The sequence below is a fragment of the Apis florea genome, unplaced genomic scaffold (assembly GCF_048593485.1).
Source record: "Apis florea isolate Af1SG1 unplaced genomic scaffold, ASM4859348v1 contig_2839_pilon, whole genome shotgun sequence".
NCBI lineage: Eukaryota > Metazoa > Arthropoda > Insecta > Hymenoptera > Apidae > Apis > Apis florea.
Genome location: NW_028256653.1, coordinates 906,665 through 926,770, shown reverse-complemented (window position 1 = coordinate 926,770; position 20,106 = coordinate 906,665). Strand labels below are relative to the sequence as shown.

Genomic DNA, 20,106 nt, shown 5'->3' with positions numbered 1-20,106 from the left:
CTTTATAAGAGAATTCTATAGTGTAGTTCCCGAGGAGTTCCCTCGTGCAACACCGCGGAGCCACAATCGGAGTCTACAGTGACTCTCTATTGCTCTGAGGAAAGTCCCTGGACATTTGGACAGAAAGTGTCGTAGCGTAGTTCGTTACTAGCCTCTCGTCGTCTTCCTCGAATTTTCAGGGAGAAGAAGCTTCGGCAGATCCTTTTTCGAGTTAGGACGAGGAGTGTATTGGTCAAAGAAAAGTCATGTGTTGAGACATTATAAATTTCGTCCTTTGTAGTCCTTTCTTCGGAGAGGAAAAGGATGAATTTGTCTAACTAAACAGGGCTCATTACGAGGAGACTTCTCTTTTTTTATTTTATTTTCTTTTATAAAGATAAAATTATTAGACATTAAGAATTAATATATATAAAAAATATACATAGAAAATATATATATTATTAATAATTTATAATATTAAATATATATATATTTTATTAATAATTTATAAGGATGCTAAATTCGAATTTGTGAAAATAAAAGGAAAGAAAATTGTCATAGAATTTTATTGAAATTATATTTTTATTATAAAAGATCATTATTACTTTCATTATAATAAACTAATTTAGATAATACCTTTATAAGCACCATACGTTCAAAATTTGTGTCGTCGAAAACATTTAATATATTTAGCAAAAGCTATTAGTTCGAAATAGTAAAATATAAATTGGACGTACAAAAAGACTTTTGCTTAAATATTATTTAACTTGAACGTTGCTAAAATTTGGGCCATCATCAAGATGATGGCTCTTTGTTCTTATAAAAACACTGAAACATCAATATAAAAACATATTTTTTATTTAATTTGCTTTAATTTTTTTTTTTCTTATATTTAAGGAATATTTTATCACTTACGTTCTTTGCTATTTCTGTCAAACTATTTGCCATTGAAATACCTGTTTGTTGTACCATATCGTAAAAATATCCTTTCTTTTGCAATAAAATATATGGATGATCAAATTCCTAAAAAAATGATATTAAATATTATATCTAATATATTTAAATATATTTCTTCATAGAAAATTAAAATAATTTAAATAACATAATATTTATAATAATATTTTATAATATAATATTATTTATATAATATCATTATATAAAATTTCAAATAATATAAGACTTACTACTAAATAACCTTGGTTCATCACAAGTATTTTATCACTATCCATTATAGTATTTAATCTATGTGCTATAGTGAAGACAGTACAATCTATAAATTTCTTTCTGACGGTTTGTTGAATCAAGGAATCAGTTTGAGGATCAACGTTAGCAGTAGCTTCATCAAGGACCATAATTTTATTATTTCTAACGAGTGCTCGAACAAGACATAATAATTGACGTTGTCCAACACTAAAATTTGATCCTTCTTCCGATACTTTGCTGTTTAACCCTGCCGCCATTTCTGAGATCGTTTCTTTTAATTCTACTTCTTGTAAAGCTTGCCATAAAGTATTGTCGGAATATTCATCAAAAGGATCTAAATTTCGTCGAAGACTGCCTCCAAACAAAACTGGCTCTTGAGGTATAATACTGATTTTCGAACGGAAGTCATGCAATGCAATTGTATCCGTAGGTACACCATCTATAATAATTTCTCCTTCTATATATGCTAATCGAAAGAGAGCACTAATTAAAGATGTCTTTCCAGCACCAGTTCTTCCAACAACTCCTACTTTTTCTTTGGGATTAATCACAAAATTGATGCCATTTAAAACATAAGGACTTTTAGGTCCATATTTTAATCTGACATTTTTAAATTCAACTAAACCTTTCGTAGGCCATTCTTCTGGTGGTTTCTTTTCCGGTATACTATCCAAAAATGGTTCTTCTTCTAAATTACTGTATTCTAACACTCTTTCGACAGAAGTAATTTGATTTTCCAATTCAGCAGTTTGTCTCATACCCCATTGTAACATTCCAGTGATTGAAGAAATTTGTGTAATTACTAAACCAATATTTCCAGCAGTGGCAAGATTATCAAATATCAAAAACATGATTGTGATCACTGCTACGTAAATCAAACAAAATGTTTCGATATAAAGACCGAAAGCTCGTGAGATGGAGATGAATATGTACCACGTGGAACTGTGAAGATCCTGATGATTATCAAAGTCCGTTGTTACTATTTTTTCAGCTTTGAACGCTCTAATTGTAGTTAAACCTTGTAAAGTTGCTCCTACATGATCAAATACTGGTGATCGGGCTGAAAAATATCGCTATTATTTTAAATATTATATTCAAATAAATATTGAATATTAATAAATTATTTATATGTAAATAAAATTAATTAGAATAATAAAATAATATTTAAATGAAGTAAAATACAGATAAATTAATATTGATAATATTTAAAAAAATACAATTTATGGAAAATTCATGAGATTAATAATGTAATTACTTACTTATACCCTCCATACGTTTAACAGCACGACTAGTTGAAATGTATACAACTCGCATATAGTAGAAAAGAAGTATAATGATGCCCGTGGGTATCAACAACCAAGCATTTACTTCACCAAGGATCACTATGGTTCCAATAAAATTTAAGAACATTATAATAACATCGAACATGGTAAAAGGTAGTTTTTTATCAATAATACCGATGTCTTTGGAAAACCTTAGTACAGAAACGATATTATCAATGATATTATCGTAAATAAGATAAAATTAAATAATAAAATTTATACCTGTTTAATATCCGGCCAGCAGGATTCGTGTTGTAAAAATACATTGCAGCACGTATAATACTACGAAACATTTGTGCGTGCAGATTTTTTGAAGATCGCATACAAACTCCATAATAAGTGAACGTTTGAATCACATAGATACAAACGATGCCCACAGTTAAACCACTATAAAGATAAATAATTCCATCACGAGACAATGGACCAACCCATTTGAAATCCATCGTATCATTATCTTTTAAAATTCGTGATGCCACCTCTGAATTTACCCAAAACGCGAGTAAATAATCACTACCGCTAGCCATTATTTGACTCAATATAAATAAAATCACCATTAAAAGAAGTAAAAATGGATTTTTGCTAGCCTTCCAGTAGGCAAAAAAAATTTTAGTAGAAATTTTTCCCACCGTTCTCATTTCCAATACCTCGACCGGTTCGTCTGCCGCGTCTGTATTTTCTCTTTTCTTTATTTCCTCCATTGTTTTCCTTTTTTCAGTCTTAATTTCAGCTTCGTTAGATTCTTGCTTGTCTTCGATCTCTTGGAAAATCTTCATAAAATCTAGATTCATATTTTGTAGTTCTTCAAAGCTACCTTTTGCTTGAATATTACCATTGTTCATTACAATTATTTGATCGGCAACTTTTAAGTACTGTATCTGATGAGTGACTAGGATTCGAGTTTTGTCTTTAAGAAAACCACATATACATTCGTCCACAATGCGACTACCGACATGCGTGTCGACCGCTGATAAAGGATCATCTAGAAGATAAATATCGGCATCAGCATATAATGCCCGTGCTAAATTAATTCTAGCTCTTTGACCACCGCTTAGATTGATCCCCCTTTCTCCAACCATAGTTCTATCTTTATGTGTAAACAAATCTATATCGCGTTTTAATTGACAAACACGAATTACTTCGTTGTAACGGGTTTCGTTCCACGGTTGTCCAAATAAAATGTTCTGTCTGATGGAAGAAGCGAAAATCCATGGTCGTTGATCAGCGAAACTTATTTTTCCATTAGTTTCTAGAACTCCGTCTTTTAATGCCAATTCACGAAGTATAATTTGTAATAAACTACTTTTTCCTGAACCTATCTGACCAATAACAGCTATGAAACTACCAGCTTGTACGGATAGATCAATATTTCGTAAAGTATCATATTCTCTAGATTCATCCCATCTGGCAGTGACGTTTTTTAAGTAAATGGGAATAGATTGTGAGGCCATTTGGTTCTGAATTTTCTGTGATTTAGAAATTTCGGGATGCATCATGAATTTCTCCAAACGCTTGATAGATACTAATGCTTCCGCTAATTGATGAACACCTGTATAAAGTTCAAAATATTATGATTACATTTTTCGAAGGAAGCAATTAATTGTATTTTTTGTAATTTATTTGTTAAAATATAATAAATATATAATAAATAAATACATAATATATATATATATATTTCGATCAAAAAATAACTTACTTAAAGCAAAACCAATAGTCATAGAACTTTTTAAAACGGTATAAAATGCCGAAGTCATAAATACTTTTTCAGCATCGATATTATTTCCAAGTAAAACATATGTTAATATAGTAATAAATAAACAGACTCGAGGAACATAGATATCGAACGTTAAACCAATTTGTTCAACGATCGAATATTTTTTCAGTACATCCACTTCTTTCCTAAAGAAGAATATGGTTGATTAATTATTTATTAATTTTATTTTATAAAATATAATAAATGAGAATTATTCCTTACTTTCTAGCTTTTTCCACAAGAAGCGAGTATGGTATTTCCCAGACATACATCTTAATTATTTCTACTCCAGCTATAATTTGATTCATCAAGCTTAATCTATTATCGATCTTTTGAGCTGTCACAAGAGTTAAACGCGATACTTTTTTCCCAAGATACACTGAAAAAGTAAAAGATAAAAAATATTCACATAAAAGTTAGAAATGATTATATATTATACATCTTAAAATATTTTAATAATTAGTTATTTTAAATACTAACTCTGTAATGGTATGCATAATAAAAATGTCATCATTCCTGTAATAGCTCCCCATCCAATTTCACGAAAGATAAGATACGCTATTACAAAGATTTGAAGTGGACCAATCCATAAATAATGAATACCAAATACGAAATAATCGAGCCTATTAACGTCATTGCTTAAGAAATTAACCATCTAAAAATTAAATTAAAAGTAATACATTATGAATAGAATTATGCATTATAAATAATCTGTACCTGTCCAGCAGATGTTTCATTTTCGAGAACAGAATTGGATAGTTTAAGTATCTTTCTGTAAATTAAAGTACAACATGCCACTCTGACTTTCATTCCCACATGCATAAGATTTTGTAAGGCCCAATGAAGGATTATAATATCTATTAAAGGTAAAATACAAAAACCCGCGGCATAATATTGTATGTCGTTGCTCCAGTCTTTTCTGTTCCCTGAGAAGTAACGTAATAATCTAGCGAGTAAAAACGGGTGCACGAGTCTGAAATAAAATACAATTTAATTCTTTTTTTTTCTCTTGTGTTTTTGATATTATAAAATATATGATCTTTCTAATTTTTTTCTCAAAGAAAAAAGTTTATAATATCCAAAATAATTAGATGATTTATATTTTTTATTTTGCACAATGCATCAAATTACCATTAAATTGTTATATTTGTTACTATACCGTATGCCGAATTCTAGAACAAATAGCACTAGTCCAGTGTTCATGACTAGTCTACCAAAGCACTTGTAGAGTACCCTAAATAAGCTCGGTTTTGAATTGTCTTTCTTCTTCTCACATCGTTTCACCTCATTTTCCCAATTTTTCACGATTTGTTGCCCCAAATAATTACTCCTATCTTCTCGTAATGGCGAATACAGATCATTCTCTTCCAATTCTTTTTTATAACCAATAATGAACAGCTTGAGGATCCACCTGTTTATCAATTAAGATATAAAATAAATTGAAAAGTAGAATACATTGATAATATATAATTATAGATGTAATGATAAATATAAAATAAATTACAATTAATTCAAATAGATTAAAATTGGTATAATTAATAATTTATAATATATGATTTATATGTGTTTATATATTTACATGTTGATCTATCTTACCAAAATGTAAGAATGGACAGTGGGTTGGCATTTTGACGCGGATTATTCACTTCTTTCCTCTGATTTTTATCCATTTTCGCAAGTGCAACCGTTTTTGGTCATCTCAGACTATTATGGAAAATGTTACGTTTATCGTATTTATCTCATTTCCTGAAATGAAAAATTAAATGTCAAATCAAAAAAATTAAATATTTACCGCATACTTACATATTTTACAAGCATTAGCATAATTTTTATTATAATTTAACGTAATTTATAATAATATAAAGAATTTTTATTCGCGATTAATATATTTTCATATTATAGATATTAATTTATTCCTACATGATAATTTTTGATATGAAATAAAAAAATATAGACATATTAATATCAGATTTTTTTATTGAAACAATTTTTATCCTTATATTTTTTTAATAATATTTATATAACTTATCTAAAATCTAAAAATATTTTAATGTAGAAAATTATTCGAAATTATTATGCTTATATAAATTTTATATACGTTTTGTATATTTATTATATATTTTATCAATTTTTTATGATTCCTCATATCGATACTATTCAATGATTACATTTGAACAACTTGTATTTATCCTATATAAAATAAAGAAAATAATGAGGAAAATAAAATACGCATTAAATACGCAGAAAAGATCTCACCGACGTATATAAAAGTGTTTTACGAATAACAATCAACATGTACACTATTTTTAGAGTTTGGAAACTGGTTTATTTGCTTTATCATTTATCTTATCAAAAAACATTATAAATTGAAAATCGATTATTGAACATTGCTATAGAATGAAAAAGGGAAGAATCATTTTGATAAATTTTAATTTTTTTTTTTTTATTTATTTGCCATTAATGTATAATCTACAAAAAAAATTGTGGAAAATTGATAAATTTAAAAAAAAAATTAGATTAAAATACCATAGAGGCCATAGAAAAAAAAAAAGATGATGCAAAAAGGAATTATAACGAAACATAATCATGATAATGATATACAGATTAGTTTTATCACAAATTTTCGACATATGTTTACTTTGATTTTCCTTTTTTTCTTCGTCCGGAGAACAATTTTAATTTTTTCACATGTAACCACGGGATCGTATATCATAGTGACAATTGTACAATTCATCTATCATCATTACTTATTCTCATATATCAGTACACACGAATCATAAGACAATATTTATGACTAGTTTCGAGCTCGATACCGACCAATTTTTTGTCTGAAATGATAATTTTACATTTCCGCCTATAGGACTATTTTCTGTATTTTCTAATTGCGAATTCATGTAAATTGACAGGATATTTTAAATATCTTGAATTAATCGATCGTTTTGCAAATCAAATCGTCGAATTTGTTACGTGATTATTTTTTCCAAGCATAAAATAATAGAGGATTTATCTTACAGAAGTCTATATCTTTCAATATTTTTAAAGAGACAATGATACAAATAGTGAATCATATTCGTCATTGAAAAAGTATTACCTGAATCCAAGAGTTTGAACTACTAATCAGACGTATCACATTATGTTATTTCTTGTCGTTGGAAACAAAGCATTAAGAAATTTTGATTGGGAACGAGGAAGTTGAAGTTGTATGACGATAACATTTGAAACCTTGACTGTTCGTTAAGTCAATTATCCTGAGAAATTTTCCTTTTTAAAGACATTTTAGATACGTATATGGATATAATTAATTTTGATTCGTTAGGAAAAATATTGTATTAACTTCATTTAGTTTCTTCTAAAAGAAACTTAATAGAACGTGCATTTGAATTTTTTCTTGATGAATTAAAAAATGAAATGAAATAGATAAATAATTCGATGATTCGAAGTATTGCATATTTTTACAAAAGATTTTTTGTTTGAATAAGATTTCATTCTATAATGATAAAAAAGAAAAAAAATATTGATAAATAAAATGAAATTTAAAATGCAATTAATATAAAATTTTTATTCAAAATTTATCCTACTTTTATTAAATATATAATGTTTTAAATACAATGCAATTAAAATTATTGATTATTTCTAGAATTAATTTAACAGAATATAATTATCGATTATATGTATATATTTTATTTTATGATTTAATATGAATAATAGCAGAAACAATGAATTAATGAGAGAGAATAAAAATGACTTAAATACTTATATAATGATATAAAGGTTTATTTAATTCGCAACATTTCAATATCTAAGTTTTTTATTTAATATCTATCTACTTTATTTTCATTCCATTCCATTTTTGTATTTTATCATTAAATTATTACCGAAGTTTAGAAATAAAATAATCTAATTCTAACGATCACTTTTGTTACAAAATAAAAAGATAACAATTTCTTTTTTCAAAATTTTATCTCTAACAATTAAATACTTGGCAATATAATTCTGCAATTTCTAAATTTTTATTCTTCGATAATAATAAAATTTCCTATTGTATATATTATCATAGATCACAGAATAACAAGTTCTACGTTTAACCACACGTTTAATGCTTTTTCATCACAGATTCTCTTTCCTCAATTTCCTTCGAATTCGAACCACCGAGACTAATCTAAATAAATCCAATTTTACTATTCACCGCTCATTGTGAGAACAGAGTTTCTCTTCATCACGAAACGAATATCAAATTTACTGTTAATCGCTTCGTGGCAAAGGAACAACACAACTTTGTGCGTTTAAATCTATTCAATATTTATAGATACTTAATACACGTTGAGGAAAAACAAAATGTCGTATGAATACTTTGGAAAGAGTACTCAATTAATCGAATTACAAGTTTAAATTGCATCGAATTTATTAATTGCGAAATTTATCAGTTGTAAAATAATAATCGAAGAACTCTGTAATGAAACTGGTGTCCCAGGCAAGCATCAATTATACAACGAAATAATCGTTAATTGATCACTGGTATGAGACGCGTTATGACACGGTGATTGTAAAATCATAGCTCGATTAAACGACAAAATACCAGGATGAACGTAAGACGCGTCATTGTTATTATTTTTTATCAATTTTTATTTTACGATTAATATATTGCGAGATACCGTTTTTTTTTAAAGAATAAATCTTTCGCGATCTTTTAAAGATATTTAGTGAAAGATAGTTAAAGTAAAAATTTGATTAAAAAATTTAATAATTCTCCTGAGAAATTATTTTTGATATTATTGATTTGGACTGGAATTTATTAAAATTAAATCTTATTTTAAGTAAAAACAAAAATGGAATTGAAAATAAATGAAAATGTTCTTTATAAAAATTGTATTTTAAAGATGCTACGATTATTCTTTAATTAATATTCTAACTTGTCTAATTTGTTACAAAATTTAGAAAATTCATTTCATTTTAATAGATTCCTTAATAGATTTCTTAATAGGTACAGAAGTGATCTTCTAATAATGATATCTATTTGTACAGATGTGTTGCTCAATATATCAAAAAACATATATAGTTGAATATAGATAACAACAAATTGTTTGTCTATGTATTAATATAAAACCAGGAACATGTATAATGTGCTATTATTATAAGTCACGATAGATTTTACCAGACGAAAATATTTGATAGTAATTGAAAACGAAAAAATTTTCTCACATCACATCCAAGAAAAAGATAACAATTTAAATCTGTCATATGTTAGAAAATATATTCAATTTGGAATTTATATTTAAATATATTTAAAAGAATTGAAAGAGTATACGAATTAAACGTATAAACAATAATCAAAAATATGTTATAACAGCAGGCAATCTATGACATGCACATCTAATCTCGATGTATCATAAAGACAATCTTCTTTTTTTTTTTCGTTTCGCAAGGATACGATTTTCATTCAAAAATCTAAAAAATAATAACTCTACAAATACCTGTAAATCTCAAATTTCTTCCTATATCGTATAAAACAATTTTTCAACGGCTATAAAAATTCACACCTATCCGTTTTAAAAATTATCCTTACGAACCGTTAAATCAAGTTAAATTCGTGTGTCATAGAATAACAAGTTGAAAGACGTGTTCTTCCAAAACGAACGTTGTTTTCGTGATGGCTTTTGAAAAAACGATATAAAAAATTTATTCTATACTTGTTCTATCTCACTGTTCACATGGCGATAATGGATCGAGGCATTTGGAAATTTAGAAGCCACGATGGAAAATATCATAGATAAACGGCTAATTATCTCATATTGTTTCTACTTCGATTCAACAAATTGATCGAACGTGCGATCGTTATTGTAATAAAGAAAGGGTTGCTAAGGTTGCAAATTCGAGAATGAATGGAGGAAATGAATTAATATCTTGCATGTCGTAACGTTTCAAACAAGTTTGGCAGATACGCCATTTCAATGATGGTAGCAATGATCTCTGGTATTTGGCAGCTATTTTGAAACATACCTGGTACAGGTATGTGTTGTTGCAAAATTTGGATGTTGATAAATTGATTGTTTGATTTGCGATAATATTGTAGCATGTATGAGGATACAATGATAAAGAATAATATCACGTTGCTTGGAAAAAATTCATAGAATTCGTGAAGAAAGATTGGAAGGTAAAGCGATTTGAATTTTATTTTTATACAATTTTTGTATAAAAATTCCTTTTTAATACCTTTGATTCGTTTGAAACTAATCATATTTTTTTATCGTTGGACAATTTCTTAAATTTGAAGAAATTTGAAAGAAACATTGATCGTGTCTTTTTCATTTACGTATTTATAGAATAATTAAGATAAAAAAGTATGGATGAATAAATTAAATATTCCAAAAGTGCGTTGATGAATGCGTTTTATTTTAAGGGAAAAGGAAATTATTTTGTGCCTGTGTAAATTGCCATTTCAGGACAAGTTAATGAATCATCGAAAGCTTATACTTTGCCATTTCGAGTTGGTGCATTTATCGATTATCAAGACGACTTTCAAAACTTCATTGTCACGTATGTGTACCAGTTTCCACTTATGTTTATGCTATATAAGTTCTGTCAGTTTGCTAGTCAATTTAATATTATACATTTACGGCCAATTATCCATTTTATCGTATACAAAATATACATGAAATCGAGTGTTAATTTAGAAATTGCAATGAAAAAAAAATTCGTGACCGTTCGTACGAAATTAATTGCGTAAATATTCGTCTTTTCCCCCTTTAATTCATCACTTTTCTTTATATGAGTAATGATATCTACTGACTAATTCATTAAAATAATGACATCAATGGATTTGCATGATGATATGATTTATGATAGATTTGTATCTATATTATTGTATAAAATATTATTCCAAAAAACTATTATTTTTCAGAATTTTTCTGACAAATGTGATATGTCTATAATAAAAAATGAAATATTTTAAATATTGCAAAATTATATAAGAAAACTTTTGATACGAAAAACAAAGAAAGAATAAATATCAAATATTGCAAAAGGGACAAAATATTTTTTAAATTAATATTAAATACATTGTTATTTTTTTATAGAAAATGAAAAGATGCATTTATTGGTACATTGAAAAACGTCCAATTCTATTTAAAAATGATCTTGAAATCTTTAAAATACCTTTCAACATTTATTACACACATTATATATCCTGTATCAATTGATTCAATATTTGATTTTGCACCATGAATTTTTTTTTATATCTTCCAAATAACATTTTGTATTTATTAATTAGTTCTAATTCCTCGAGACATATCTTATATTTATAAATAAATATAAAATATAATTTTTAATTAATTAATTATAGAACGGCCAATTCCATTAATTCAGCACTACAAATTTTTCTTCTTGAGAAAACTGCAAACGAGCATTAGATTAAATGTTCTCATATACATGACGTTTCTAGTATATTTATCATTCTCGATTAAATTTAATACAATGCAAGAAATATTTAATCTACGAATCATCGTGATTTTCACAATCTTTTAAGAAATTTAACGAACACTTTGACTTACGGCTTATACACTTCGATAGTCATGTCGATGTTGTATCTATACTTCTTCATAGGTGAACGATTGTCGAACGAAGTAAGCAGTGATCGTACAAAAGGCGGTGCAAACTATGAATAAAGTTATGTTTAATCCACGAAAGTGAGCGAACCGTTTTATACCACCGATTAGACGGGATAATCTATCGATCCATGATCAAAAATTATTCCTCATGATCATGCGTTGTGGACAACGAACTTTGCACGTTGCATCTGGAAAATTTTATATCTTCTCATTGTATGATTTTATCGATGAGAGTAAATATTCAATTTAATATATATGCGATAAGGTGGACGAATAAATATTGACCGTTTTATTTTCAACTACTGACCCTAAGAAAAAAAACGATACGTACGAATACAATGTTATTTTGTTATAACAGATTATGAAAACCTACGTCTCTTTATCGCGAGAGCTTTGATTCAAGTTACAAAAGTGTTACGAAGATTTTATTAAAATAAATAAAGGTATATCACACGTTGATGCAATTTTCAACGTCAATTAAATAATATTAGAATAAATATTTTAAACCTTTGATTCACAATGTGAAATTGATTGCCATTATTTTATATAAATTATCAAATTTACTTGGTATTTAATTTTTTTTTTTTTTAAATTTAAAATACAAAGGAAATTGTTATAATATCCTATACACACGTTTTGTAAAAATTAGAATTTTCGGATTACTTCCCTGTAAGATAAGAAGACTTTTATGACTGGCCGCAAGTGAAAATTGAGATATTTTACAGATACAGACCGAATCATTCTGGAAAATCTTTCTTGTTGGAATATTCCAACATTATGCAATATAATATCAGTGTCAATATCAGTATCTCATTTTTAAGCTTCCAGGTGAAAATCGTATCTTTTGAGAGAGAAATGTTTTAACGTTTTATAATATCTTTCAATGATCGATAAATAATTGTTATGCCATAATAGGGGATTGTAATTCTTACGGAAAAAGCTCATATAAATTATTATCTGAAAGTCTTAAATCTCTGATTAAACTGCAAGCCACACTTTCTATCGTATATCCACCAGTATATGAACAGCTGACCCATATAGAATGTGACGAATAGATTAATTTATAAAATCATATGACCAACTCTTGAAATTTCGCAAGGAAAAGATTGCAAGCAAGATTGTACAGTGGACCCATGCTGTTCAAGGGTCAACTGTAATCAATAACTATAAATTTCGATACAAGCTCTTATTCGCTTTAAACGTGACTCCATACGGTAAATTCCACTCGATTGGAGACTCATGCACGCTCTATTACCCCAATAAATATAGGTATATAACTCCAACATATCAATCGTCAATGTGCCCTATGGGAATGAAGATGAAGAGTTGAAAAAAATAATTTCAACTTCAACAATTTCTTTCTTTTCTTGTTAACCCCTTAAATGAAAAGATATGTTTGTTGTGTAATAGTGGATAAGTGTATGCTACAATCATTGAAGATTACATTGATAAAAATTAGAAGAAAAATGAATGTAATATCGTGTAACAATTATTATTCAAATTTATATCTTTCTCTGATTTATTTCAAATAAAACAACAAAATTGTTAATTAACAAATAATAATAAAATGTACAATTTATTGAATTTTATTGTTATTTCATTAAAATAAAAAAAAATATCTTATTAAATGCAAGAGAGGGAGACACATTTTTGTATTCTTCTTACAATTATAATTTATATACATAATTTAAAACATATTTTTAAACATATTTAAATATTTAAGTACAAAGTAACAAGTATCGTGCATTAAATGGCAGAAAAAAAACCTGTTCCGTTAAAAATAAATGCATCTACAATGCCAAAAGATTTTACAACCGACATTATCTCGTTTAAACATATTAGTGCATCGAAATATAAAAATCGGAGTTCGAAAGAAGGAAGCATGAAAGAAAGAAAAAAAGGAAAAAAACAGAAGTGTCACTTGAAATATATATTCGTTGAAATGATGAACGAGACAATTATTACCAACAAAATTGCACTAAAGTTACTGGTGCTAGTCGTAAGATAATAATTGAACAAAACTGTAATGGGGCACGTGTGTCCGTGATACGCATCAATTTTCATGTAAGATTACCGCTTATCGATTGCTCTGTATGAAACAGCATTGCACTGGAAATTACCATCGCGAGATTGCTGCTCGATTGAGTGACCGAGCAACGCGTCAAATCTAAGATATCATTCGCTTTATTAACACCATTTAAGGGAACAAACGATCTCTCGAATCTTAAATCGTCGCGAACGACATGGCAAGAAAAATTTTTAATTTTTAATTTAAACAGGCCCTTTATGATTCCTTTGTGAAGGAAGTGATAGCATATTTCGAAGAATTTTCATTTTCTTATTCAGATCGAGAAATATCAATTTTATCAAAATGTATCTTTGTTTTTCTTCTTTTTTTACATAAAACAATTTTTGATACACAAAGTGTGGGCAAGTAATCTTTTTAATATAAAAAAACATGTCCCATTTTAAATAGATAAAAATTAGTAATAAAGATATCGATTCATTTAAAATTAACTTGAGAGAGTACAATAAAGTATCATGCTTTGAAAGATATAATTAAAAATTAATTCAACTTTTATATCGCAAAGAAGATAGAAACATTCTAAGAACATTAACAGAAATCGACAGCTTATCAAATGATTCAATATTTCTGTTGATAGAATGAAATTTGATATATCTCCGTCTGTTTTTTTCACTTCCTATCATCTCTTTAATTTAAACTCTTTAGCTTGCGCGTCATCGTCGATTCGTAATGGTTAAAGATCGAGCCGTTCTTTTTCTATATTTCGTATTCCAAATTCATATTGAATAACAAAGAATATATAACAAAGAATTGTCTTAATATATTCCAAACATCTTCTCATAATATAGCCTTATTTGTAAGAATCATAAAAAATTATATCGGTGAATTATTTTAATTGCCATATATAAACGCGAATAATGTATTCGAAATATTGTATTGTACTGAGTAAAAATTAGAAAAAAAAAATATTGATTCACATTTTTTTTTGGATGCCAGCATCATGTGACATATATATAAATATATATATGATCCGTAACGAGACAGACCCCATCGTCAAGTGGTTAATTGAAATTTTATCAGTGTTTATTCCAAGATAGATTTATAGCGTATGCTTCAAATGAAACTCATGTCAACGCACTTTTACTGTAGATGAATATCTAAGCAAATATCAACGAGTCTTTACCGATTCTTTGATCAACAGTGTCGCAAAAATATATAGTTTACACGTCGTAAACAGACAAGAGAATATCACTCTTTAAACTGTATTGTTTCATTTTTATCGATAAATACGGATGCAGTGATTTAACTTTTGCGATAACTTTAACATAGGAAGTCAATTTCTACGAATTATGATAAATTTAATAAATAAAGATAAATTTGAAGAATATTAAAAAGATCTTGTATTAGAAGCATCCATCTACTAGAATTTTTATTTTACACATTTTATACACTTCCTTTGGCAATTGATAAAACTATCTGTTTCTATCGATTCATTTCAGCGAATAATATGATTCATTTTTTAAAAAATAAGAACGCTGAAAAAAATTTTTTTTTTTTACTGTTATTTCGCGTGAAAATTAACTAATTTTAGTTCGAAGAAACCGAAGTTCATGGAGAGAGCTCAACTAATTTTAGCTCTGAATTTTTTAGAATCTTGTACGTAAAATATATATCCTGAACTCGATGTACTAGCATGATAAAAGAACCAAAAATCTATTCGAAAATATGATCATATTTTCAACGGAATAATTCTTGAGAAAAAATTTTTTATATTAAATTATTTTTTTCTTTCTCTTTTTTTTTTTAAATTTGTTATTAATTATAAAATATATTCATTGAAAACACATCTTATTTGCATAGAAATATGAAAAAAATTTTCTCTATAATTATAATTAAGCGATCTTTTCATTTCTAAATTATTCAATTAATTGTATAACATATTACAGAAATATTTTGACTAATTATTTAATAAATGCATGTTTTATACAAATATTTGACATTTACTAAAAAGAGAAAATATGCAATAGGATTATTTATAAATAAAATCAAATTTAACTTAATGATTAACTTTTGATAAGATTAACATTCTTTTATAATTCTAATTACCTAAACAATTAAAATGAATATAATAATAATAAACTGTATAAAATTTACAATTTTTGGAAATACAATTCAAATCAATTATTTTAATAAATCCATTCAAAATTATATAAACTAAAACTTAAAAAAACTTATATAAACTATAACTATAAAACTCTTAAACATTCAACTCAATCGATTATCTTAATAAATCATCCACTTTTGATTTATTTCACGATTCTTGCTTTAATTAATTATATTAAGCATTTTATTAATTTACAAACAATATAATGCAAAAATTATATTAATAATTGTTCAAAAAATATTTGATGACTTATTGAGATATTTCTATAAAACAATTGATAAATACAATAGAAAATCTATTTTTACAATAATGATTCTAATTAGTCCTGTTGTAAATTGATCTTTATATAGAATTATCTATTACGAATTTTTCTTCAATATAAATAAATATTAATTATTTTTGCAAAAATTCTACTAATCCTAATATCTTTTCCCTCAGGTGATCAACAATTTGATTAGTAAAACAAATTATTTTCTTGTAATCATTTCATAATGTTTCACTTGATGTCTCCACGTGAAAGGGAACTGCAATTTATATAGTTACGACATAGAAAATTGCATAGAAGTGACCTGGTAAAAAAATAGATAAATACATACATAATAATATATATAAACAAAGATTAATTTTATAAATAATTTATTTTAGAAATGAAAAAATTAGATTATTATAATTAAAAAGGATTGATAAAGAATTTCAAATAAAAAAAAATATAAGTAACATTGTTATCCTCAATAATTATTTTATCAAACAAATCAACTTCTTATTTTTTTTTAAATTTACTGATACATAAAATAGGTTTCATTGTTGTTATATAAATGCTGCTACTTTGTGTTATCTCTACAATTATTTTTCTTTCTTCATGATTTTCTAAGTAAATGCAAACATATATTATCTACATTGTCTACACTAACGATAATGTTTATAATTGTGTTAACAATTATTTATTTACGAAATAAAATTATGTTAACAATTATTGTATTCACGAAGTAAAAAAAATTTCAAAAAACAATTTTAAATAAAAAGAAAATGATATACATAATATATTTTTGTAATGTCAATTTTTAATTTTTGAATTAAAAAATTTAATCAATAAATAATTTGAATTTTTGTGAAAAAATAATAAAAACTTTCATGTTAATAATCCAAATAATTTTCAATCGACAAGATTAAATGAAAAGGAAAAGATATTGCCATAGGAGGAAATTATATTTGAAATGATCGTCTTTCTTAAGAATAGAAAAAGAAATCGTACTTCGTGTACCGTTACCGAATAATCTCGGAACATCCAAATTGGTATGGCTACTTAGATTATAACAGTGTGAAAAAACATTTAATCAGATTTAAGAACTTGTGCGAATCTGAGATCAATATCGATCTTAAAAAATCAATAAAAATTATATCATATTTAAAGCACATTTCAACACATTCAAGTATCAACATATTGTTTTGTTTAAATGAATCATTATGGCAAAGTATGTGGGGCGTAACTATATATGATATGATCAGTTTTTTTTCAATTTTTTTCATATTATCATATTTTATATTCATTTTCTTTTATTATTAACTTTAATGAAATATAAATAATTATTCTGTTATATAGTGCATTCACGTTTCAAATAATTAAATATAAATATTAAAATTACATAGAATAAAAATAATCATAAATATATATTATGTATTACTGATTATTTACTGAAAAAAACTGCATAAAAATTAAATACAACAGGTAGCAGAACAAAAGAAATAGAGAATGTGTATTTATGTATGCAGAAAAAAATAGTGACTTCAAGAAGAATTTTTTTTTATAAACAATCAATATATAGAATTTATAATTTTTTTTTATAAAAAAATATGTACATAAACGTATTAATATTAAACATATTTGATTAACAAAATATGTATGAAACTAAACTAAATAAAGAATATCTTTAAACTCCATATGCAGAAGTTTCAAGGATATTAAGAGATAGAGTGAATATTCCAACTAAGCAATTCAATTTCTCTTTTTTCTTTGTCCTTTGTATTCATTCGAGCATGCAAGCAGAATAGATGACGTATGAGATGAGAATGTATTACGTAATTAATTTAAAATTTTTGATTATAATTAATTATATGAAAAGCTTATTCTTGAAAAATTCTTTTGTTTGTATCAATTAAATTTCAATAAAATATAAATGTACATTAATAAATAATAGGAAAGAATTTTAGTAAATTAAAAAATTCCGAATAAATCTATATATCTATCTAATTCCAAATAATCCAAATATATATATATCTATATTAAAAAAAAAATATTAATTTAAAAATTTTAAGAATATACGAATATCCTTTATTTAATTTAATTTTTCTTTATATTTAATTAATTATTTTCTGGAAGATTTTATATCTTTTTTATTCAATGACATTTTTTATTTTGAATAAATTTATTTATTAAATTAAATTATTCATTAAATTTGAAAAATATTGTACATAATAAGATTTTAAATAGCAAAATAAGAAAGGAACACAAACCATTTAAGAATTAATCTTTTAAATATTTTCGAAATATTATAAAATATTTAAATTCCTTTCTGGAAATACTATTGTAATATATGCGCTTTATAATGATTTTTCATAATTTTAAACTATTATGAAAATATTAGGAGATTATATCGAAATATTTGTTGGACATAAATATCATATTTATGGCTTTTCTCAAAGCAGTAAATTATTATATTTGACACTTTTAATTATCCTTTAAATGAGGGTTAATAGACTTAAATCATGTTTTTCTCTTTTGTTTATTCTTAATGTAAATTTTATATAAAATAAATATATTACTAAATATATAAACATAAAATATATATATAAACATATAAACATGTACTTGCAAATAAGAAATTGTGTCAAAACAAAATAATTAAGAAATGTAACAACTACTTTCAATATATTTTCATAATTATGGATAACATATTTAACTTTATATAATGTATTTTTATATTGTATGCAATTTTAAAACTTGTAAATAAAAATTTTGTAAATTAATTATATATGCAATAAAATCTTATTAAATATATAATTTACGTAATATTAAAAGGGTTAAGAAATCATTGATATAAAATAATTGATGCATTTAGATTTATATATCAACACTGTTGAAAAAATTGTGTCAATCATATACTAGGTTAGTTATTCAATTCATGATTTAGATAATTTAATTATTTAAAAGTGCATATATTAAATGTTCGTAACATTATATGTAATGCAATATTTTTAATTTATAACAAATATTAAATTTTATAATATAATATAATACAAAAGATTAAAATTATTATCAATATTATGTTAAAATAATTAAATAGCACAGTACTCACAGTAAACTAACGTTACCACGAAGTCTGTTCAATGAATAACGCTGTCCAATAGTTTCGAAACACTACCCGACATCCAAATTTTCCGCGTTACACTGTGTGAGTAGCGTTTTGCCAACTGAAGAACGAGTAAAAGTTACAAACAGTTATATATACTTCGTCGCGCGTTCGTTGACTGGTGTACGGTATTGATCAAGGTAAAACGTTTACTTTATTGTTATCGTTTGAAATATTATTTGATTTGATCTTTCAGCACGAGCATGTTCCAACATGCAGGGCCATTTATAACTACTACCGCGCATGTGCTTTCTTCAGTAAATAACACGTTAGTTTTTCGTAAGTTTTTTTAAGTTAAAAATAACACATTTGTTACAATTTTCTTTGTACACTTCAAGGCAACGATTTATCAACTGGAGAATTCATCTTGGACGAAAGTCAATCGAACGTTTGAAATTTTGTGCTGACATTGCAGAAATAAACTTACAACGCTATCTATGAACACAGAACAAAATTATGAAATCGGTTAAAACTCAGTTAATTCGGAAGCATTCACTTTCACCATAGACAAAATACAAAATAGATATGATATCTTATAATTAAAATATATTATATATGTTCTGAAATACCGACCTTTTGATTATATTAATAATATTAATAATATAAAATTATAAAAAATTTTATTCTATAATTTATTTCAACTATTTCAAC

General features: G+C 25.9%; 1 protein-coding gene, 1 long non-coding RNA gene and 1 other non-coding gene across 4 annotated transcripts; 2 read left to right on the top strand and 1 right to left on the bottom strand.

The window, feature by feature from the left end:
• Window positions 1–31: 31 nt before the first annotated feature.
• Window positions 32–19,800, bottom strand: LOC100864601 (putative multidrug resistance-associated protein lethal(2)03659). 2 transcript variants are annotated; one of them, XM_003693911.4, is made up of 12 exons: window positions 19,402–19,800; window positions 5,851–6,000; window positions 5,414–5,665; window positions 4,972–5,227; window positions 4,735–4,909; window positions 4,477–4,633; window positions 4,198–4,400; window positions 2,727–4,050; window positions 2,442–2,656; window positions 1,164–2,242; window positions 895–1,002; window positions 32–807 (listed from the first exon to the last, which is right to left on the bottom strand). In XM_003693911.4, the coding sequence occupies exons 2-12, from the start codon at window positions 5,922–5,924 to the stop codon at window positions 775–777; spliced, it is 3,876 nt and encodes a 1,291-aa protein (XP_003693959.1). In that variant the 5' UTR covers window positions 5,925–6,000; window positions 19,402–19,800; the 3' UTR covers window positions 32–774. The 2 variants fall into 2 exon arrangements, with proteins under 2 accessions (XP_003693959.1, XP_031772469.1); XM_031916609.2 differs by having other exon boundaries at window positions 5,386–5,665; window positions 19,402–19,436.
• Window positions 35–344, top strand: LOC147657758 (RNase MRP). The gene has a single exon (XR_015291854.1).
• Window positions 19,435–20,021, top strand: LOC147657757 (uncharacterized). The gene is made up of 3 exons (XR_015291842.1): window positions 19,435–19,595; window positions 19,652–19,723; window positions 19,794–20,021. It is a non-coding gene; the product is annotated as an uncharacterized LOC147657757 (long non-coding RNA).
• The last annotated feature ends 85 nt before the right edge of the window (window positions 20,022–20,106 follow it).

What these genes read in the sequence shown, in the direction of transcription:
- LOC100864601 (XM_003693911.4), bottom strand. Translation starts at nt 5,924, where the DNA reads ATGGATAAAAATCAGAGGAAAGAAGTGAATAATCCGCGTCAAAATGCC. An exon ending in GTTCTAGAATTCGGCATACG is followed by an intron (nt 5,228 to 5,413) that starts GTATAGTAACAA and finishes ATTTTATTTCAG; the next exon opens with ACTCGTGCACCCGTTTTTAC. An exon ending in TGACAGAAATAGCAAAGAAC is followed by an intron (nt 808 to 894) that starts GTAAGTGATAAA and finishes TTGATGTTTCAG; the next exon opens with TGTTTTTATAAGAACAAAGA.